Genomic DNA, 24,354 nt, shown 5'->3' on the forward strand with positions numbered 1-24,354 from the left:
GATTTTCTCAAATTTTGTTTCTACGTTAACTTAAATGCTTTCTCTGTCCCTCTTCTTCTGAAGAAGGGTTACATGTTAACTCTGTTTGCTCTTCACAAATGCTGCCTGATCTGAGTTTTTCCAGCAATTTCTGTTCCTGATTTCCAGCATTTGCAGTTCTTTGATTTTTTGTAGTTGACAGAACTTTAGTGTTTGAGGAAAAACAGAATTTTTTTACTGTCCATCCCAGATAAAAGTGAAGGAACATTGCTGGAATTGCAATATTCTATTGTGTAAATCTGCTAAAATAAGAGGAGTTGGCCATTTGACTCCTCAAGCCTACTCTGCTCTAGATTATGGATCTTCTACCTTAATGCCATTTCCCACATTATTCCCTGGATCCTTTGATGTCTTTAATATCTAGAAACCTATTCACTTTTATTATGACAAACACAAACGACTGAGCCTCTGCAACCATTTGGATAAGAGAACTCCACAGATTCATTAGCCTTTGAATGAAGAAATTCCATCTCATTTCAATCCTAAATGGTCTACCCCTTCTCCTGAAGCTGTGTCCCAGAAGATCCATAATCCAGAGCAGAGTAGGCTTGAGGAGTCAAATGGCCAACTCCTCTTATTTTGGCAGATTTACACAATAGAATATTGCAATTCCAGCAATGTTCCTTCACTTTTATCTGGGAAGTACAGTAAACCATTCTGTGTTTCCTCAAACATTAAAGTTCTGTCAACTAAAAAATCAAAGAACTCAGATGCTGGAAATCAGAAACAGAAATTGCTGGAAGAACTCAGATCTGGCAGCATTTGTGAAGAACAAACATCCTTCCTCATCTACCCTACTGAGGCCTGTAAGAATTTTATGTATCCGAATAGGTCACTTTTCATATTTCAAAATTTGAGCAAATATAAGCCCATTCTCTTTTTCATGGAATTCCTACAGTGCCATTCAGCCATCCAGTCTATACCGACTCTTCAAAGAGCATCCCATCCAGACCAAACTGCATTTTCCCCATAACCCTCGAGTCCCCCACTGATCCAGGATCTATCCATCTCAACTTTAAATATACACAGTTAAAAATGACACAACGCCAGGTTATAGCCCAACAGGTTTATTTGAAAATACAAGCTCTTGGAGCACTGCTCCTCTATACACACAAGGACTCTGCCCCTACAGCTGTCAATGACAAGGAGTTCCAAAGACACTCAAACCTCAAGAAGAAATTCCTTCTCATCTCAATCTTAAACTGGCATCCTTTCATTCTGAGACAATGCTGTCTGGTCCTAGACTCCCCCCATAAAGGGAAACATCCCCATCGCATTTACCCTGTCAAGACCTTTAAGAATCCTATATGGTTCAATAAGATCACCTCTCATTCTTCTAAATTCCAATGAGTGGAGTCCCAACCTGTTTAGCCCTTGCTCATAACGCAATCCCTCCATATCAGCAATCATCCTAGTGAACATTGAATGGTTTCTGATTAAATAATCTGTATCCTTGAAGAAAGGGGATCAAAACTGGTCATAGTACTTCAAGTGCAGTAAGACCTCCCTTCTTAATCTCCAATCCCCTTGAAGCAAGGACCAAAATTACATCAGCCTTCCTGATTACCAGTTGCTTGGTTTCTGTGTTTCATGTACAAGTGCCCCTAAGACCCTTTGCATTGTGGCTTTCTGCAGGTCTTTCCTCATTTAAATAATATGCTATTCTTTTGTTCTCCCTTTAAAATGAATAACTTAATGATTTCTCACATTTTACTCCATTTCCCTTTTATCTATTCTATTGGTTAAATCCTCAAAAAACCTCCAACATGATATCCCTTTTGTGCATCCATCCAATCCCACCATTGGTTTCTGAATTTCTAGTTAATGCATCCTTTAAAGTAGATACATGGCTTTTCCCTGGAACTGATTTCAGGCTAACAAATCTATAGTTTTAAATTTCTGTGTCCCTCCTTTGCAAATGGTACCGTTAAATTTGCTATCTTCCATTCCGTAACCTTAGGAACCGTGTCATGCTTTTTTTTTGTAATTAGTCATCCAGAGATCTCTGGATTTGTTATCTCCATCTTTCCCCCAGTGGGAATGTATCTGACTGTATTTCAACTTTCTCCTCTTTAAAGGTAAACCATTGTTCCACTAAACTGTGTCTGCTATTCTTTGATTCCAATGTACTTGGGCCAAATCTAATTTCATCCCATTAAAGGTGGCCTTCTCCCAGTTAATTAGAACAAAGAATAATGCAGCACCGGACCAGGCCCTTCAGCCTTCCAAGCTTCTACCGACACATTTTGTCCTTCCATACTAAAACTGTCACTTACATGATCCGTATCCCTCCATTCCCATCCTACTCATGTATTCGTCCAGGTATTTCTTAAATGCTGCTATTATATCTGCTTCCATCACCTCCTCTGGCAACATGTTCCAGGCACTCACCATCCTTTGTGTGAAAAACTTGCCTCACACATCTATTTTGAACCCTCCCTCCTCTCCTTGAACCTGTGTCCCCTAGTAATTGGCCCCTCCACCCTGGAAAAAAGCCCCATACTTTCTACTCTATTGATGCCATTCTCAATTTTATAAATTTCTACCAGATCGCCCCTCAACCTGCTGCATTTCAGCGCAAACAAACCCAGTCTTTCTAACCTTTCATCATAGCTAAAATCCTCCATATCAGGCAACATCCTAGTAAACCTTTTCTGCATCTTTTCCAATGCATCCTCAATCTGTGGTGACCAGAATTGTATGCAATATTCCAAGTGTGGCCAAAGTAAAGTTCTACAAAGCTGCAGCATAACTTGTCTACCTTTATACTCAATGCCCCTTCCAATGAAGGCAAGCATGCCAAAGGCCTTTTTTACTGCCTTATCTATCTACGCTGCCACCTTCAGTGATCTGTGGACCTGCACATCCAGATTCATCAGCATATCAATACTCCTGACTCCTATTATTTTTAGCCTGTTTTTCTCCTTGTCATTTTAACCCCTACAATACTATGACCATTGTCCCCTGAAACATTCCCTACAGATGCTTGATTTTCTTAAAGGAAAACATGACGTCCGTTCTCTTATTTAAGGATTAAAAAAAATATGAAATGCATGATCGGCAGTCAAAGCTAGAGTATCTTACACAACTGTCATCTGAAACTGGAGATGAAGTTACAAGTTTGAAATCACAGGTGTATATACTTTTACAAAATGTATTGTGGAGTTCAAGCTGGTGATTTTGTGACATTATTCATTGTTACATGATGTATAAACCTGAGAATGCATTGACAATGGTGAAGTAATCACAGCATGAAAACCAACTGAAAGTTAATGATTGACTACTGGGAAATTACACAACCATTTTATACTTCAACTCAATTTCTGTGGAATGTTTTTGACCCTCCTCCTGTGGAATGCCCTTAGCTCTGTACGGATTAGCTGAAAACTTGAGAATATACATTGAAAAATATTCTATTGATTTTTGAGGGGAGCTATGCCATTTAGTCCCTTGATCTTTAGGAGTTACAAATGATTTTGAGAAAAAAGTACTCCATAAAAACATTTAGAAGTTAAATGAAAGGCACTTTTTATTACACAATGATATTTTGGTACATTTCTTGTTTTCAAGTCAATCTGCTATGCCAATTGAGATTGCTTCTTTGCTGAGGTGTAAGTTTTAATTGTATCTAATTATTGCAGAAAATGCCATTGACTATGTACTCAGCTCTAAATCCCATAGCTCCCACTTAGAAGGTAGTAGTGATTACTGCTGGTCCCAGAGGCTAGCATCCATTGAGGCCTTTTCAACTGGTGGTCACCATAGGGAATGGAGTGTCTGAGACACTGATGATTGTACTATGTCTCAGCCAGGGAGGCTTCCCTCTGGATTCGTTGGGACTTTGTTGATTTTATAATTTTAGAATCTTTTAGCATGTGTGACCATGTGACTTAATTATGTTTGCAATGCCCCTAAAGACACAGTTTTAATGTGAATTCTTATTAGGTGCTGAGTCGAAAGTGTGGTGCTGGAAAAGCACAGATGGTGAGGCAGCATCCGAAGAGCAGAAGAATCGACGTTCCGAGCATAAGCTCCTCATAGGCGTCGATTCTCCTGCTCCTTGGATGCTGCCTGACTGGCTGTGCTTTTCCAGCACCACACTCTCGACTCTGATCTCCAGCATCTGCAATCTTCACTTTCTCCCAGTCTTATTAGGTGCTACTTGGGCAACTGAATTTCACTCCTCTTGCTAAACTAAAATAGGGTCAGAGTCATCACCAATCTGAGAAATACAAGTGTCAGTTACCAGTAAACTCCTCGTTAGATAGTTATCCACAGCTTGAGCAACTAGGCAGCTGTGCCCACATCAAAGCACTGAGCTGACAAAAAAAACTTGAATGAAGAGAAGAAACTGAATTTTAAAAAGCAGCAGCTACTATTGGATTATCTGCAAGAAACAAGAAAGAATCGTCCTTGAAAATTGCTTCAGTCTTCAAAAATCCAAAACATTTTTTCTTCCAGAAAGTAACATTTGCTTTTAAAGTCTTCCTGCATTGTCATTAAACCTAAAGTTTCATTTTGTCTTCAGTTGGCAGAAACTGGTTCAAAAAGTTGTTGGTTCAAATCCCACTCCTAGAGTTTATAAAAATGAAGGTGGATACACATTAGTGCTAAGGACAGAGTCAGTGCTGCCTTGTAATTGAGGCATTAAACCATGGTGCCTACTGGTCTTAAGCGGATGTAAAGATCCCCACAGCACTATTTCAAAACGTTATCTCTGGTGACTTGGTTAATTTTTATTTCTCAACCAACATCATAAAAACAGATCATCTGGTCCTGTCATGTTGTAGTTTGTTGTGCAAACACAGGCTGCCATGTTTCTATATGTGAATGATTGTGGAGATAGGATTGTTTACCGGACTAGTAATCCAGAACTCCAAACTAAGGTTCTGAGGGCATGGCTTTGAATCCCCACCATTGCAAATGGTGAACTTTGAATTCAATTATTTTTATTAAATCTGAAATAAAAAGCTAGTCAAATGATGATCTGATTTTAAAAACCCATCTGGTTCAAAGATATCCCTTGGGAAAGGAAATCTGCCATCCTTATCTGGTCTGGCCTACATGTGACTCCAGACCCAAAAGCAATGTGATGGACCCTTAGATGCCCTCTGAGCAATTAGGAATGGGCAAAAAATCCCAGCCTAGCCAGTGGCACCCATATCCCATGACAAAATGCGAAGACATTTTAGATGTCTGAAATGCTAAGGATCATCCAGAGATTATAAAAGATGCTATTTAAATGCAAGTCCTGCTTTTTGAATTCTTATATTTTCTATTAATTGTTCCCCCTGAGAGAGTAGGCACATATAAAGATATTGATTTTAAGCTGATGACACTGCAACCCAGCATCTCCACCCAGCCTTAGAAAAAGGCCCAGACAGAAGATGATGGTATCATAAGGTATTTGACTGACTGGGGGAGAATGAACTGCTGACAATGTAGCAGAGGATTAGAAAAATTAGAAGTGAAATGAGTCTATTAAGCCTATTCTGCTATTGAACCTGATCATTGCTAATCTTCTACCTCAGCAAAACATTCCTGCTCATGTCTCATGACATTTGTTGATTTGAAAGCTTTAAAAAGCCATCATTCTCAGTCTTCATTTTATATAGCTAGAAGCAGAGGAGGTTTTCTTAAAATAAAAAGGAGCTGGTGGACTGGAAAATTTAGGAAAAGCATGCCTATTAGAAATGTTGAACATTCTGAAAGCATTAGGGAAAGTTATCTTGCAAAATATCCTAAATGAAAGGATTGAGTTTCTGTAGTATTAGATAGTTCTAATGCGCAACCTTTACTTATGTAGCACTTTTGAAATAATGAAATGCACCAGGATACGGCACAGAAACATTATAAAACATAATAAAATAAAGTATGACACCAAACCACATAAGGAAATATTACATAGGATGGTCACAAGCTTGATCTGGGAATGATTTGGAGATGCCGGTGTTGGATTGGGGTGTACAAAGTTAAAAATCACATAACACCAGGTAACCTGGTGTTGTGTGATTTTTAACTTTGGTCTGGGAAGTGTGTTTTAAGAATGGAGAATGGAATTTGGATAGGTAGGGATGAAAAACAGGTTCAGTCTTTCTCAGGCTTCAACTGGAGTAAATTTCAACTCATCATGTACAGTATATCAGAGAAGAGGAAATAACAGTAATAGTGGAGGAGTCGAGGTGCTGAGGTAGAGATGGGTTTCATTGATGCCTATATGCAAACTAATGATGTCACAAGGCACAAGATGTAGATGAGAATTTGAAGAAGTGAAGGATAGATCCTTGGGGCACACCAGACTGAACAGTGCAGGAGCAGGAAGAGAATCTATTGTGAGTGATTCATTGGCCATGGTTAGATAGACAAGGTTAGAACTAAGTGAGAACACTCCCTCTTAGTTGGATGGCACACAACAGGCATTGAGGGTGGTGGTGTGCTTAACCATGTTCAAGGCTGCAGGCAGGTTAAGAAGGACAAGTCGGGACATTTATTATCATCACATAGGATGGCATTGTATTTTTGACTGAAACTGAGTGAGGAACATAAATCAGATTGGAGGGGTGGAACAGGGTGTTCTGGGAAAGGCATGAATTTCAGAGATGACGGCATATTCAACTGTTTTGGAGAATAAAGGGAGACTAGCAGTTTGCAAGTCCTGGGATGTCAAGGAGGGGTTATAATAGCAGATCTGAAACATGTGTTGCTGGAAAAGCGCAGCAGGTCAGGCAGCATCAAAGGAGCAGGAGAATCTTTCCTGAAGAAGGGCTTATGCTCGAAACGTCGATTCTCCTGCTCCTTTGATGCTCCCTGACCTGCTGCGCTTTTCCAGCAACACATTTTTCAGCTCTGATCTCCAGCATCTGCAGTCCTCACTTTCTCCTTATAATAGCAGATGTAAATCTGAGAGGGACTACACCTGAAAGGACAGGCAATTACAACATCTGCTGATGGAAGGGGCAAGGAGGGGAAGTTGGCCAATCAGCGGTTTAATGGGAATAAGATTGAGGAAACAGGAGTTGAATCTTATTAATAAGATTAGCTCAGAAGGCACAAGTGGTGATCAAGAGTCTAGGGGAAGAGAGAATTCAGGATCAGGGCAATTAGGATAATAAAATAAGTTTGGTCAGGTGGGGTAGTGGAAGCAGTGAGACAGCAGCAGTAAATAATGAGATTGTGTCACTCGGAAGTCCATAAGGCCCTTCCATGCCATAGTTAGTCAGGTGGGAGTGGACAGGGAAACGGGGATTTAGTAGACTGCCTGCAGTAGAGAAAAGCAGCTACAGGTTATCCTTCGATTCCAGGACAACTCTGGAACAGATTTCCGAGACAAGCACTCTATTGTTAGGTAGTCCAGCCAAGATGGTTGATAGCTAAATCAGTTGTCAACGTTATCCTTTCAAGTCTGTCCATCTTGCAGTGCTGGAATTCTGGTTTTATTAGGAAGCAGGACATCAAAAATGAAGCGGAGTTTGAAAAAAGATTTTACACTGTAGGATTAGTGCTACTTGAATTTTGGATTTCAGTGGTGCTGACCTCCAACTCCAGTACTGCATGCAGAAATATTTCACGCTATGTATAAATGTTCAGAATTAAAAATCACACAACATCAGGTTACAGTCCAGCAGGTTTAATTGGAAGCACTTGCTTTCAGAGCGCTGCTCCTTCATCAGGTGGTTGTGGAGTACACAATTGTAAGACACAGAATTTATAGCAAAAGTACTTCCAAACCTGTTGGACTATAACCTGGTGTTGTGTGATTTTTAACTTTGTACATCCCAGTCTAACACTGGCATCTCCAAATCATGACTACCATCCATAAATGTTGAAAGCAACATTAGAATTTGGGTCTGGCTTGTAATGAGAGAAAGTGAGGACTGCAGATGCTGGAGATCAGAGCTTAAAAATGTGTTGCTGGAAAAGCGCAGCAGGTCAGGCAGCATCCAAGGAACAGGAGAATCAACGTTTCGGGCATAAGCCCTTCTTCAGGAATTCGATTCTCTTGTTCCTTTGATGCTGCCTGACCTGCTGCGCTTTTCCAGCAACATATTTTTAAGCGCTGGCTTGTAATGATCGACTACTGCCATGAGATGGCAGTCTCCAATCCAGCTGCTGACTATAGACAGTGTTTACTCAAAGCAACCGAAACACCACCTCACTGCAAATATTGATCAAACACGTGATTTATCAAGTTCAAAGATTTTCTTTGAAGGAAACGATTGAATATTACAGAGAGAGAGAGACGGAAGGGAAGCTTGTAGTCGCACTAATCCGAACAAAGGGGGAAGTATTCCAAGTTACTCTGGGTCGAGTTGTACTCATTGATAGTCAATGAAGGCATCCAGTTCAATACATTCACTTCAGCTTTTAAGTGGGTGAAGGAGCTGGAGTCAGAGTTCTGAAACTCCAGACAGAAGTACAACAAACTGACACTTTTGCTTCTAGCGTCTTGTTCGAATAATTCTGAGTGGGTCCCAAAGTCTGATAGATTGCTACAATGACAACGAGAAAGGGTTTCTATTACCAGGAGATCAATAAAACAGCCTGGGAAGTATTGGAGAGATACACAGATCTGGCTGCTGTCGGCTCGGGAGCCTATGGAAGTGTTTGGTAAGTGGGATCTTATCTCCCTACCCGGTTTCGTTTTAGAGATTGGAAGTTTTTTGTTTATTGTCCTGTGGTCGGCAGTGTGATTTCTTCAGGTCATTTGACGTTTAAAAAACACACACAGTATTTTTTCAGCAGATTAGACCACCATGTATTTAAGTGCAATCGGTGAACTGAGAAAGTTGTGGACTGGGCCATAGCTCTTCCGGGTTCTCAAATAAAACCTTGCTACACGTTACTGTACCCGAAGAACTACTCGCTGAGACACCAAACACGTTCTCACCAATCTTTGATTTTTTTTTGACCCACAGCTCAGCCATTGATAAGCGAACTGGCACTAAAGTGGCAATCAAGAAATTGTACCGACCTTTTCAATCCGAGTTGTTTGCTAAACGAGCTTACAGGGAACTTCGCCTATTGAAGCACATGAAACACGAGAATGTGAGTGAATGGATCACTTCAAAAGTGTAAACATGAGAGCACCGGGATTTTATTGAAATTACACCATACTGTAATGGATTTCAAATCCTCAATTTTAATGCCTCCCAATAAAATGGGAGTGTTACGAGTATGTTTGTCTTTGGGAAAAGCAGCGCCTTGAATAATCTTTGTTTTATTACATAATCTTGACTTGATTTTGCTTGTCCATTTCCTATTTCATTGTTGACTGTGTATAAGTGCCAGTTATCTATGTCGGTTCGAGGATGGAGAGGAGTAACGTAGTGGCTGAGAGGAAGGACCAAAGTCGTCAGATGTTTGTTCATTCATGGGATGTGGGTTTCTCTGGCGAGATTGCTACCATCCCTGATAGCCCAGAGAGCAATTCAGAGTCAAGCACGTCGCTGTGGCAAATACTAGAGAAACTCAACAAGTCTGGCAGCATCATTGGAAGCACAGTTAATATTTCTAGTCTAGCAAGACTCCAGATTCTGGTGAGGGCAATTATGAGTTAACTTACTTATACAGTTAAAAGTAGGGCCTTGGGTAGTATTGTAGATCAGAGATGTAGGAGTTCAGGTACATAATTCTTTGAAGTTTGCATCACATATAGATAAAGTGGTTAAGAAGGCTTTTAGCACACTTGACTTCATTGCTTAAACATTTGAATATAGGTGTTAGGACATTATGATGAGATCTCTACAGGATGTTGATGAGACCTCTTCTGCAGTACTGTGTCCAGTTCTGGTCTCCATTTTTTGGGAAGGACATTATTAAGCTGAAGAGGGTTTATAAGATATTTACCAGGATGTTGCCAGGAATGGAAGGTTTGAATTATAAGGAGAGGCTGGATAGGCTGGGACCTTTTTCACTGGAATGTAGGAGGTTGAGGGGTGACATTATAGAGCTTTATAAAATTGTAAGGTCTATAGATAAGGTGAATAGTAGATGTCGTTTCCCTGAGGTAGAGATTTCAAGACAAGGAGGCTTTTTTTTTACATGGAGTGATTCACTTGTGGAATGAACTTCCAGAGAGAGTGGTGGGTGTGGTTACAGTTACAACATTTAAGAGACATTTGGATAAGTACATGCACAAGAAATGTTTGGAGGGATATGGGCCAAGTACAGGAAGGTGGGACTAGTTTAGTTTGGGATTATGGTCGGCATGGATTGGTTGGACCGAAGGGTCTGTTTCCATGCTCTATAACTTTATATGAATCCATAACTGCATTGCTGTGGATCTGGAGTCACATGTAGGCCATACCCAGAAAAGATGGCAGATTCCTTTCCTCAAGGACATTGGTGAACCAGATGGAGTTATTTATGAAAATTGACAATAGTTACTTGGCCAGCATTGGGCTGGCTTTTTAAATTCCAGTTTGTTTATTGAATCAGAAGTTAATCATTTGCAATGGTGGAATCTGTATGTTCTGAGTCCTTTATCCTAGTCTTCTAGATTATTAGTCCAGTGACATTACCATTACCCCACCACCTCCTCTTAATCACTGTGATCAGTAAGGACGGTGCTCCATCTAGCCAACTGTCAGCATCTCAAACCAAAATACATTGAATAATTCTGTGGTTCTTCCCTCCACGGATCAACTTAAAAGTCCATATTATCATGTGAATAACTTCCTGATATCACTTAAATGTGTCGCATGGCTTAGGCTTTCGTGTTTCAGACTTCCCTTTTCTATACTGTTCACTTTTACATGCTGTCATCTTTCAAGGATGCAAAGGTCATTCTTCTACAGTATTTCCTCATAGGTTGGGAATAAAGGACCTAACTCTGTTTTGCACCACCTCCTTGGTCCACATACTTATTTCAATTGTATTGTAGTGCTCAAAGTATTGTCTGGCTGCAGTGATGTATAGTGTAAGCATTATTTCCTCTGACTTGCGCTTTCATCTTTTGCACATGCAATTCAACATTCAACTATATTCATTAAACAGTATACTGAGTACAAAGTCTAATCAGATCCTGGATGACTGTCAATGATGCCATTAACTATCTCATCAAATAAGTAATTTATCAGCCACTTTCTTCCTATGCATAATACTTCAAACATGTAAGGATTATTTCACCACTATTATTTCATATTTGCTTTTCTATAGTTGTTATTTTAATTGTTGGATTATGTCTATGAGTTCAGCTGTCTCTTCCAATTTGACAGTATAACACTGACTAATATGCAGTCCAGTGACAAGCATTGCTTATTGGTCATGCATGATGGGAAATCACAATGGCAGTTACTATGATTTTTTTTCATCCATTAATGTCCGCTAAAGGTCTCTTTGAATATAATTAAAGAAAGCACTCTACACTTAAGGTTTTCCTGTTAACTCTGAACAGATTATTTCATTCACTTTGGTCAAACAACTCCTTCAAACAACATAATTAATTCACAACTAAAACAAAAATTGCTGGAGAAACTCAACAGGCCTGGCAGTATCTGCGGACACAAAGCAGAGTTTATGTTTTGAATCCAGCTACCCTTCTTCAGAATTCTGAATGCTGTCCATTGCAGTTGATAGTGACATATCTTTGTTATGTATGATGTTTAATATTGAGTGCCTTTTTAGTTCGGCAGGAAGAATTAAAATTAATTCTTTTTTAGAAGAATTCTGAAGAAAGGTCACTGGGCTCAAAGCATCAACTTTGGTTTCTCTCCACAGATGCCGCCACACCTGCTGAGTTTACCCAGCAATTTGTTGTTTATGTATTGTAAATCTACAGCAACCATAGTTCTTTATTTTATACAATTAATTCACAACTAGTTATGACCTTGGGATTTACAATTTTAATATACCAATTCACAAAGTTAATGCAAGGAAAAAATCATGACCGGTTAAAGTACTGAATTTGACTTCTAACTTAAGTTACCATCACTTTCAACTCAAGGTGAGCTTGTCAGTTGTTTATATTATATATCAACTCCCACAAGATTAAATATGGTAGATTCTCTAAAACGTTTCCTCAGCTGAAGCAAAATGCTGTGCATTGCAGTCCATTGTGACATTGTCGTTGTTATGTATGAGGTTTAATATTGTGTCCCTTTTTAGTTGGTCAGTAAGAATTAAAATTAATTCTTTTTTAGACTATCTAATGTCCTTTATTATAGCGAGGTATCAAGGATATATAATTGGATTCAAAAACAAAATTGTAACACTCAGAATGATTTGAATTTACACTGAGCTGAAACAGCAATGTGACTATTGAAATTCAATTAGCTAAACATTTTTGTGCAAGGTCTTCACAGCCTTTAGAAAGACAGCACTAGCTTCTTTGTTCTGTCCCGTTAGGTAGCAGTGTTCAGGATCTAGACACTGTTACCATAGTAACATACTTGCGTTGTGTCAAGCTGTTCCCACACTTGTGCTACCAGTCACACAATGCATAGAGCTTTTGAAAAGGGGACCGGGTGAGGGGGTGATAGCAAAGTTTCCAAAAGAAAATTGCTGTGGATGTGAAATACTTTTTGTTAACAGAAGCTGAAGTGAAGAAGCTGAATATTAAAAATGCAAAAACACATTGTATTAGGGCAAAATAAATCTATTTAATTCATTTTTTTAGGATAAAGTTTTGTAATTGGTGCACGTCATGTCAATTCAAGCAAATTAATTATACATGTTCATTCCTTTTGATAATCCTTGTGTATTAATTATTCATCGAAACATCAGAACAACAATTAACACTATACTACAATTGCATGAAATTTGTACAGTTCACTGAAAAATAAAGGAAAACAGGTCAATCCAATGCTTGGGAGGGTGTGTTAAGAAAAGTGACTGAAGGTTTGATTAAATAACAAAAACAATTTGTATTTGTACAGTAACAGTAGTTCTGATGAAGGGTCACTGGACTTGAAAGAATGTTGAGTTAATATTTCTACAGACCTGCTGTGTTTCTTCAACATGCTGTTTTTGTTTCAGATTTCCAGCATCTGCAGTTTTTTGTCCTTATCTTATGGTATTTGTATAGTGCATTTAATGTAGAAAAGCAAGAGAAACTGCCTCACAGCAGTGTTATCAAACAAAATTTAATCACTGACTCACATAAGGAGATAAGTCAGGGAGATGGCCAAAAGCGCAGCCAAAAGGTTAGGTCTAAATGAGCATCATCAAATCCCTACTGCATGGAAATAGGCCATTCGACCCAACAAGTCCACACTGACCCTCTGAAGAGTAACGCTCCCAGACCCATTCCCCTACCGTATTACTCGACATTTACCCCTGACTAATGCACTTAACCTACTCATCCCTGAACACTATGGGCAAATATAGCATGGCCAATTTACTTAACCTGCACATCTTTGGATTGTGGGAGGAAACCGGAGCACCCAGAGGAAATCCACGCAGACAAAGGGAGAATGTGCAAACTCTACACAGACAGTTGCCCGAGGCTGGAATCGAACCCGGGTCCCTGGCATTGTGAGGCAGCAGTACTAACCACTGAGCCATCTTTAAAGGAAGAAAAAGAATCAAAAAAGGTAGAAAGGGATGGAATTCCAGAGCTTAGAAATTAGTCAACTGAAGGCACAGCCATCCAATGTGGATTGACTAAAATCAATGACCTGCAGGAATCTATCATTGGAGAAATGAAGAGATTGAAACGTCCCAACAGGGATAGTTTATTCAGCCCATTGAGCCTGTCCCACCATTTAATGAGATCATGGCTGAACTGTAGCCACACGCCATGTACCTTTTGTCCCATATCCATTAATATTTTGCTTAACAAAAAAAAATCTATCTCAGATTTTAAACTAACATCTGAATAGTATCCACTGGCATTTGTGGAAGAAAGTTCCAAACAGCTAGCACTCTGTGTCTATTATAGAGGATGGAGAACATTACAGGGAGAGGGAAGAGCAAAGCCATGAAGAAATTTGAAAACGAGAATGAATTTTAAAAATTCAATATGTTGCTCATCTGGTTGTCAATATAGACCAGTGAGTATGAGAGTGATCAGTTTGATTTAGAATATGGGCAGTTAAGTTTTAGATAATCTCAAGTTTGTGATGGATGAAAGCTGCAAGTTTGATCAGAAGTGTGCTGAAATCATCATGACTGGAGTTAATAAAGGCATAGATGATGATTTCAGCAATTGACAAACTGAGGTTCATTTTTCTGGCGGTAAAGTGCTTTGGCACTTGCTGTGGTCATGAAAGGTGTTATATAAATGAAAATGTTCCTTCTTTCACAAAACCTTTGAGATGGTGAGGATATGTGGGCAGAAACTCACCTTGGAAGTAAAAGGGACACCAAGGTTATGAACTACCTGGTTCAGTCCTGACAGTTGTCAGGGAGAGGAATGAAGTCAGTGGACAGGAAATGGAGTTGCTGACAGAGAATGCAGACAGAGGCTTCAGTCTTTTTCAAATGGAGCTGGAGGACATTTCTGCTAAACCGGTACTGGATGTTGAACAAATTATTGTGACAAATTAGAGACAGTGGAGGAGTCAAGAGAGGGGTGGTGAAGAAGAGTTGGTTGTTGGCAAGTGTTAATAGAAACTGTACTTTGAATGATGTCACACAGGAGAACTATATAGTTGAGAAATCAGTATTTTTCCAAGGATAGATCATTAGGCCACAACAAATAGTGCTGTGGAAGCAGGAAGAGAGTATATAGCAAGTTGAAGTAGAGAAAGACAATATTGTGATAGTGGAAGTAAGCAGTATTGATGTCAGACACAATATAATAACTGAAACTCAACTGCAAGTCAAAACAGGATGCTGAGGTTGTGCACCCTCTAGTTCAGCCTAAGCAAACAAGCAGGTACAAAGTTGAGTCAGTGAAAGCAAACAAAATATTTGCCTGGAGCCAAAAAAGATAGCTTCAATCTTCCCAAGTTCACTTGAAGGAGTTGAGAGGGAATTCATAATTTACTGTCAGACAGGTGGTTTCACGGGAGAGAAGGAAAATGGTTGAAGACGAAAGCTAGATATTGTTAGAATATTTATAGAAGCTGACCTAATACCATTAGGTGATCGCCCTGAGAAGTTTCACAGAGATAAGAAAGAGAAGCGGAGTAAGCTTGGCTCCTTGAGGAAGCCCAGGTGTGATCTTGTGAAAGATGTCGGAGCAGAATCACATAATAATTACAGTTCAGAAGGAGGCCATTCAGCTGAACACCTGTTGGGCTGCAGACAAGCACCATTTGTGTACATGCTCTGAATCAGTACAGTTAGGATGTATTGATAATACTGACAATAATAGAGAAACATTGTGGAGGACAAGAATATGTAGTATGCTGCACTGATAGTTGCAGATGACCCCTAAGCCCTTTCCCAACCTTATCTCGACCCACTTATCTCCTACTCTCTCATTAGGTCTAAGCCTGATCCAATCCCTCCTCATGTTCTTTCTGAGCTCACCTTCTCCACAAGACCATATTCCCTTGATCCCATTGTGACCCAGACTCTGAAATAAAGTTGTAAAATATTGGTGATATTTGAAATCCCTTTAATGAAATATGAACTTACTTATTTTAAAACAATTAAATCTACTGCTAATAGAGCAAAGGAAAGAATTTCAGTGAAATGCATTTAAGATTTGTGCAACAATACCTTGAGGTAAAGTTCCAGGGTCTAATGCTATTATTGTTATGATTGAATTTTCACCAATTTTTAGTCTCCATAGTATCACAACCCAGATATTCTAATAGCTGGAGAGTCATTGGAACAGTGAAGATTGGAGTTGTATATCAGGACTATGTAGAATCCCAATGCAGCTGACTCCATGGGGATTGCCAAGGAAATTGAACTTTCACATGGACAATTGCCCTGCATGGAACCTTTCATAGGAGTCCATTGTAATTGGAAGGGTCCCTTAAGCTAATAGTTAGACTGGGAAAACTAAAGGATTAAAAACCTAGCCCTAGAAAACTAATAAGCTGACCACTGACTCACTACTAAGCCCCCCCTATTGGAGGATAGGGGTGAGGGGGAGGAAGCAGTATTCACTAGCGGAGAGGAGCTGTGAGGAAGGTGTTTACACTGAAGAAAGAAGTTGAGATAATGAGTTGACCTACGCACACAGCCCATTTAAAACCTTTTAAAATGGACATTTACAGAATACACCATTTACTCCCTTAAAAAAGGGATGAAGTTCAATTTTTTTCCCCCCAATTATCCTGAACCAAGGGGATTGTTAGATATCAAGAATACTCCACATTTCTGAGGAATTGGGATTGGAATTGCCAGCGAGAAATGCAGAGCTCAGCCCTAATACAATAATGTGATCCAAGAGTGACTGTCACTCATTATAGAATTCCTGCAATGTGGGAGTAGGCCATTCAGCCCATCAAGCCAACACTACACCTCTGAAGAGTATCTCAACTAGACCTACCCCCCCCCACCCCCCACCAATGTATTTCCCATGGCTAACCTATATAGCTTACTCATCTCTGGACAATATTGGCATTTAGCGAAGCCCATCTCTCTAATCTTTTGGACTGTGGGAGGAAACCAGAACAACGGAGGAAACCCACACAGACACAGGAAGAATGTGCAAATTCCACACAGACAGTCACCTGACGTTAGAATCAAACCTTAGTCCTTGGCGCTGTGAGGTAGCTGTGCTAATCACTGAACCACCATGCCACTCCTTGGAATATCTGGGTACATTAGTTATACACACTGATTCAGATGAATGCTGAATTTTTCCCCAAATAGTCACCCCATTCTCCGCCTTACTCCTTTATTGTGTCCTCATTTGGTTGGTTATAGTTTCAGCATTTCAATTTATGTTTTCCATTTGGTCCAGTGGAAACATGCAAAAAGTAAAGAATTTAAATAAGCTATGTCGCAAAATTATTTTCTCTCTACGGGCTTGGTGGAGATTTGTTCAGTTGGTATTAACTATTGTGTGACCAAGCGGCTCTATTGGATTTCAGTGGCTGTATGCTCACGATAGCAGAGAATACCCAAGTGGGAGTTATTGGAATTGAGAACATGCAGCACGGGCAGATCATGTAATTGAACTGGACTAGACCACTTTCTGTTTTCCCTCACAGTGAGCATGAGGAATTTCTGGGTACAAGAAATTCCATTATGGGATGGGGTGGCAATTAATGCAGGCCATGTGCAATGAGTGAATTAAAAAAAAAACAATTCAATGTAAGTCCTTTCATTTCAGGAAAAAAAACCCTATTAATTCAACATGATTGGAAATCCCTTGCTGATTTCCAAACCTGTCAGAAGTAGACCAGTGAGGCAGGAGAGGGTGTTTCCAGCTTTATCTCTTGTTTTCATGTGCTGTAATCACTGCACAGGGTGATCTACAGTCAAGGCCCTGTGTCTGGCTTCAACATCCTGTCAACTCCTTGATCTGTGGGGATCATGGAGACAATTAGACAGGAACTTTATCCAAAATCATTTCAACAGCCACCAGTACACTGGATATCCGTGGTGAGTTCTTCCTGCTAGTGGACCTGAACTACAATATGATGATGATTTTGGTGAGCTGATTGGGAATACCTCCAGGTCATGTAAATAGCTCAGTGCAAGGAGTCCTGATGCTCTCTGACCAGAATCAGATCGACAGGGGGTTGAATCAGCATTCATTAACCAATGGAATTTAATGACATTGAGAGAAGTTAATTTGACATTGTTACAGAACCAAGCAATATGACAGAGCTGAAGTAAAGTTGTAAGGTTATAATCAGTTCATTTAGCAATATCTTAAAGATTACCATTGGCCAGAAGTTTAAATAGACTCACCACACAAACCCAGTAGCTACAAGAACAGGTCAGAGGTGAGGAATATTGCAGCCAGTAACTCACTTCCTGACTCTCCAAAGCCTGTCTACCAAGCATAAGTCAGGAGTGTGATGGAATTCTCCCCACTTGCCTGAATGGGTGAAGCACTAATAACACTCAAGAATCTTGACTCCATCCAAGACAAAGCAGCCGCTTGATTGGCAACACATCCACTCCCTCCACCACCAAAGCTCAGTAGCAGCAGTGTATACTATCAACAAGATGCATGGCAGAAATTCACCAAAGATCCTCAGACAACATCTTCCAAACTCACAATCACTTCCACCTAAGAAGGTCAACAGCAGCAGATACATGGGAATACCACCACCCAATTTGCCCTCCAAGCTACATACAATTTGGACTTGGAAATATATTGCCATTCCTTCACTGTCACTGGGTCAATGTCCTGAACTTCATCCCTCACAGTATTGTAGGTTGTTCTCCAGCACATGGAACACAGCAGTTCAAGAATGCAGCTCACCACCACCTTCTCGAGCAACCAGGGACAGGCAATTAATGATGGCCAGGCAGCAATGTCCACATCCCACAAGTGAATAATTAAAAAAAGCAAAATATCTGCACATGCTGAAGATCTGAAATAAAAACAGGAAGTACTAGATAAACCTAGTAGTGGGGACAGCATCTGTAGAAACAGAAACATATAACATTTCAAATCCAATATGATTCCTCTTCAGAAGACATCATACAGGACTGGACACATTAACTCAGTTTCTCTCTCTACAGATGCTGCTAGACATACTGAGTTTCTTGAGCGTTTTGTTTTAATTTAACTCCACAGCCTAACTAGATTCACTAACACGTCAAAGCCAGCTGCCTGATAATATTGTTGATACATTAAGAAATATATATCTGTATGTACAATAATTATAGTGTTTGTCTTTCTTAAATCTAAGAATCTTTAATGTTTGAAGGTGTAAAAAATAACTCCTAAAAAGTCATTGTGTGTATAAACTAGCAGATGGATGATAGCGAGTTGGCAGCCCAATTTATCTCTATCTGAAAGTTGTTTTCATGAAAAAGCTCAGTGAAAAACAAAATGGAAAATGTCTGAGAAATTGTTTTTGGTCATTTGGTCAACTGAGAAAGGCAAATTATAACTCTATGTCTTTACAAGAAAGCATGCTGCCGATTATTTTGCAGAGAGTGAGAAGAGCTGAGAAAGGGTTTTGTATCATTTTCAACATGATTGTTCAACAAGAGAGTAATATATTTCGATCATAGATTGTATTTCTGATATCAATGTGGTATATGTCACTACTATACATTTGACAACCAGTTTTGATTGGTTTTCAGAAAGGAAGACGTGCACTAAAAATAAAAGTATTTTATGAGTAATTTTTCTTTGATAACTGAAGAAATGCTTATCACATGATTTGTCTTTTGTCTCCTATTCTTTGCAGATGTATTGAATAATCTGAATAAATCATACATTGACTATAAACATATTTTGTTTTCTGTCTAGGTGATTGGTCTGTTGGATGTTTTCACACCAGATCTGTCCTTGGCAAAATTTAATGACTTGTAAGTATTAAGAACCTTTTTGAGCAAAAACATTATCATTCATATCCCAAAGTAATCAGAGTTGAGTTTTAAGAAAGTTACAAGCACAAGATAGACAAAGCTTTCTAACCCTGGTCAATATGAAGAAGGGAATGTATTCCACCTTGGAAAACTGTTTTCATGTCAACTGAATTGGAGCAACTTAAGGATAAAAAAGATAAATGTTTAAGTTGTTCTGACGGCTTAATGTCTAGTTCTATCATGCAGTTTTACAGAACAGGAAGGTTCCTTTTTTTTTGAACAGTTATTTGGTGTTAACATGAATAGCAGTTAGATCATTACAAATAACCATTTTATGCTAAGCTGAGAAAAGGAAAGTTCACTGGGGTTCCAGCTTTTGATTGCCACAAAGGTTCTCCAATTGAAAGAAAGACATGCAGTGAGTACTAGCCTTCCACCTAATCTAAAAGGCTGCAATTATTCAGTTTCACCCCTTGAAGGCTTTCTAACCTGTTAGTTTCATTGATGACACACTTCTTCTTGTTGAGTTCCATGCAGCTCAATAAACTCATGTTGGCTGTCAAAACTAGTAATCTGTATTTAGTCTCACATTAAGTTTTGGATTTTAATATGTTACTTAAACAGCGTCCCCACAAGGATTTTTCACATCTGCAAGCCTGCTGGTTCAAGTTTGGAAGTGGGTGGAATCATGTTGTATTCCTGACCTGACAATCTTCTGGGTTTTTCAGCCTTGTCAGATTGTAACGATTTTCCATTGTTTTGACTGCTTATTGCAACTATATTTGGATTTGTAACTCTTTTTGTTTCATACTTATCATTGATGCTCATTGCCCTTGAGCCTTGGGTTTGTTAAATTTATCAAGAAATGGATAATATAATATAATGGGTGTTTGTCACCATACATACAGGACTGATCATGAATTAAATTCTCAATTATCAAAATTTGCCTTCCACTTAAGTTTTGCATACACTCTGATCACATTTGTTTAAATTGCCTGATGACCAATTACCATCCTTTCTTCAGACTACAACATCAATTTCATAAATTTTATTAAGCGACTCAATCTGAAAAAATTCACAATTCAGTTTTGCAAGAAAACAATCATAAAATATTTGAGTTTTAAGAAGTATCTTTGAGATTCTAAAATCCAATCAGATTTTAAATTTTAAGAGGTCTGGGAGTAAGTCATCTGAAATGCCTGTAAAGTCTGTGTTGGAAGGGCAGGTTATTCATTAATTGCAAATGGCAAATAATACAAACTTTAAAACATTGGAGATTTGTTTATAATCAATTATATTTTTAGTCCCGGTGAAAGCTCCATTATAATGTGCAATGAAGTTCTTTGTGATCTGTTTTGAACAATTGGCAACAACTACTTTCCAGTTGTTAATGCAAATCCTGCCAAGGACCAAAGTGGAGGATAGGGAAAATATTGTGGCTGTAAGAACGGCTCCCTTTTTTTTTGTGAGGTATTTTCAATGTTGGAACTGATTTCCTCAAATTCTAGGAGCAGTAATTACTCTATTATAAGCTGTAGCATTGTTTTGGAACTTTGGGGAGAAAAGATCAAAGCAACATCACTTTAAAAAGGAGGAAAGGAGACAAAGACAGTGACAGTTACAACATTTTTAAAGGCATCTGGATGCATGTATGAAATGAGCTGCCAAACGAAGTAGAGGAGGCTGGTATGATCACAATATGTAAAAATGCCCCTGGATGTGTACATGAATTGGAGGGGTATAGAGGGATATGGGCCGAATGCTGGCAAATGGGACTACATTAATTTAGTATATCTGGTCGGCATGGGTGAAGTGGACTGAAGGGCCTGCTTCTGTGCTGTACATCTCTAAGACTCTATAAGTCACTCATCATATGAACAATATTAGTTGACGATCTTTTAAAAAAAATGAAAAGTTATATTATACTAATTGTAACTCTCAATCACATTTTGAGTTATTTTCCACACAAACAAAAGCATGAGGCATTCATCCTACTATTAAAAGGAAACCAGCTGATGGTCAGATTGGACTTGAGAATCTGTGAAAAGAATTGGATAACTTAGGAGATTTGGGAATAAGTGGTAAATATGATTTGAAACAAATGAAGGTGAAGTATTAGATATGGGCCAATAAAGAATAAGGGATAGAGTTACACCTATAAGATTTTTAGCCAACTGGAAGGGGGAGAGATTTGCAAGTAGCAAGACATGGTTCTTTCAAGGGTGAGAAAAGACAAATAGCTGTAAACAGTACTGTTGGCTTCATACACAGGACACTGCATCTAGGAGCAAGGAGTGTTGACAAACTAATTTAATGTTACAGTCGGAACTGAGGACAGATAATTTGGAGGTTGGGAGCTGACTACTTGTCACCTCGAAGGAAAGTCAGTCTGTTAGACTAGAAGGGAGAGAGGTCCACAATCGTGAATGTTGCAGTGGGCTGAAGTCCTGGAGGTGGGTGCTGAATCCTGGAGGGTTGGACTTCTGCCTCTCATTAGGGAGAAAGTGCCAGCCAGTATGGTTGACAGGCAGATCCAACAGACCTGGCAACACCAGAGCTCAGTAGTGGGCACTCCCAGCACTGCAGTTAGTCCCATTAAGAAGGCCTGATGGAGTGAAGTAAGCGAGGGATATTGGGTGGATTGTTTATCCACATGAGGGAAGGGTTGGATGGATGTGGTGGATTTTAAATATAGACAGTTAGGAAGGCAGGGATGGGGTGTTAGGGGGAACAGGTACTATATTTTCAGGGGAATCCTCCTGTGTCATGTTGAGTATATCCTCCCAATTGACCCATCCTCTTGTTGATCTCAGGGTGGCTATATGTGTATGCACTCAATACCCTCTTCAACCAGGTGGTGCTGCAGTGGTGAGAGCTCCCTGTTTCTGGCTGGCCTCATGGTTCTGGTAAATCTGGCATCAGTGAGTGGGGAGGTGAACTATGGGCAGTAGATTGTGAAATCCTGCAGATGTCACCAGCAGATCCCAAAGAAAAGCTTCAGGTAAAGGAGCTTGGGCTCTGCCTTTCTGGCCCCAGGCAATGTGTGCCCATTTGTTCCACTGGGAAGGCGATTCTGTTCCAGAAGAACCTTGCCATTCAAATCTGATACTCCTGATGTACTGTTGCTCAGTAAAGTCAAGGGAATTGATCTGCTGTAGATTCAGTGCTGGCAGGATTGTCTCCCTCAGACTGGTGCTCTGTTACATGGAGAAGCATTTGGCTGAGGAGAAGGCAAGTGCTGCTATTGGGGTTGCTTCTGCTACTCTTGTCGTAAGTAGAACTCGAAACTAAAGCAACATCATTTGCTCTCATGTTGCTCAGCTCCATGAAGGCTGAGAGCATGGAAATGTAAGACAAGGTGAGTAAAGCCAAAGGTGGCAGAAATAATTTCCAAAATTTTGAAAGTCATCTGCAGTGAAGGCACACTCTCAGAACAGGTTCTTGTGAGCACAAACATTCACACAAGCAGGAAGGCAGCTGTGTGATTTCAGGCATGTCAGTTTCACTCAACAATACTGTTTGCATCTGGTTGACACTGATGGTTTTCATACAGCTTGGAAAACCCAAGCACTGACATTTTAAACCCGAATACAAGATTAAGATCAAAATTCATATTTAAATTGCAGAACTGACAGTTCTGCAGGTTTTCCAATGTGCCACCTAATGTTTCTGAAAGTCAATTTGGTTTTCTATCACTCTGGCCTTTTTAGTGGATCTAAATTGCACCCGTATTATGCAGACAGCCCTATTTCCCCAGTTTGCCTGTTAAAATTCTGCCCTCTGTGATCAGGCTAATATAAAAAGATTCACTCTGTCAATATTCCAGTGGACAGATGTTTAGCTTAAAACCATTCCCAACATAGCTTCAGGAGAGAAAAGGAGAAAATGAAGAAGTTCAATGTTTAATTCCATCACTAACTTCTTGAAGTAACTCATTTGCTAGAAAATTTGTTTTATATTTGCAAGTAAGATTAGATCCCCTTTTCTAAGCAAAAAGGGAACTGCAGTCTGATTAAATTTCTAATACTGACATGCAGTAACCTTCCTCTTCACATAGCAAACAGACTAATTCCATTATTAGAATCCAGCTTGATTTAATACATTATCAGCACTGTGGATAGTGTTGTCAAGTTAACAGACATTGTTGTTATTTGTTCAAGAGCAATTACATTAATAGGAACTATGAAATTCCTCACTTTTGCTGATTAACCTACACCAACGGGAATTCTACTCCCTATTGCATAAAATACTGGTAACAAAACAGACATTCAAAATATCCAAGTCTACCTTATTGAAAAACAAACACAGATAAGGTCATAGGTTCCACCCCATAAAAGAAGTTTACGTAACAGACATTGAAAACTAATTGCTGATTCAGCCAGTGATTCCCTTCAATCATTCTAGTTTGATCCAGTTCTACTTCCAGTATAAATCCTGTTTTGTAGATATCACATTCTGGGCGGCATGATGGCACAGTGGTTAGCACTGCTGCCTCACAGCGCCAGAGACCTGGGTTCAATTCCCGCCTCAGGCAACCGAGTGTGTGGAGTTTGCACATTCTCCCTGTGTTTCCTCCGGGTGCTCCGGTTTCCTCCCACAGTCCAAAAATGTGCAGGTTAGGTGAATTGGCCATGCTAAATTGCCCATAGTGTTAGGTGAAGGGGTAAATGTAGGGTGGGTTGCACTTCGGCGGGTTGGTGTGGACTTGTTGGGCTGAAGGGCCTGTTTCCACACTGTAAGTAATCTAATCAAAAAAGGCTACCAAAAACAAACGTAGAAATTACTTTCGATATAATGTGACATGGAAAACAATTGCTTTTCACAGAAATAACTCATTTGTGTCTTAATTGCAGGTTATTAAAATGATATTCCCGAAAATGTTTCAATTCCCCACAATCAAGTGTGCAGTTATCTCCAGTCTTTCCATACAATGCCTCATGTCCCAACATGTTACATTTAACATTACTCAGC

General features: G+C 39.5%; 1 protein-coding gene across 1 annotated transcript in view; it reads left to right on the top strand.

Moving 5' to 3' along the window:
• The first annotated feature begins 8,220 nt into the window (after nt 1–8,220).
• The window catches only part of LOC122561715 (mitogen-activated protein kinase 12-like), a 70,502-nt gene continuing 54,368 nt past the window's right edge, over nt 8,221–24,354 (top strand). Inside the window, exons 1-3 of the mRNA XM_043713757.2 lie at nt 8,221–8,646; nt 8,955–9,084; nt 19,325–19,383. Coding sequence (XP_043569692.1) covers nt 8,534–8,646; nt 8,955–9,084; nt 19,325–19,383 — 302 coding nt within the window. The 5' untranslated portion in view covers nt 8,221–8,533. The remainder of the gene's footprint in view (nt 8,647–8,954; nt 9,085–19,324; nt 19,384–24,354) is intronic.

The sequence above is a fragment of the Chiloscyllium plagiosum genome, unplaced genomic scaffold (genome assembly GCF_037043375.1).
Source record: "Chiloscyllium plagiosum isolate Xiang-an unplaced genomic scaffold, Cpla_swu_hap1 HiC_scaffold_23, whole genome shotgun sequence".
In the NCBI taxonomy this organism is placed as follows: domain Eukaryota; kingdom Metazoa; phylum Chordata; class Chondrichthyes; order Orectolobiformes; family Hemiscylliidae; genus Chiloscyllium; species Chiloscyllium plagiosum.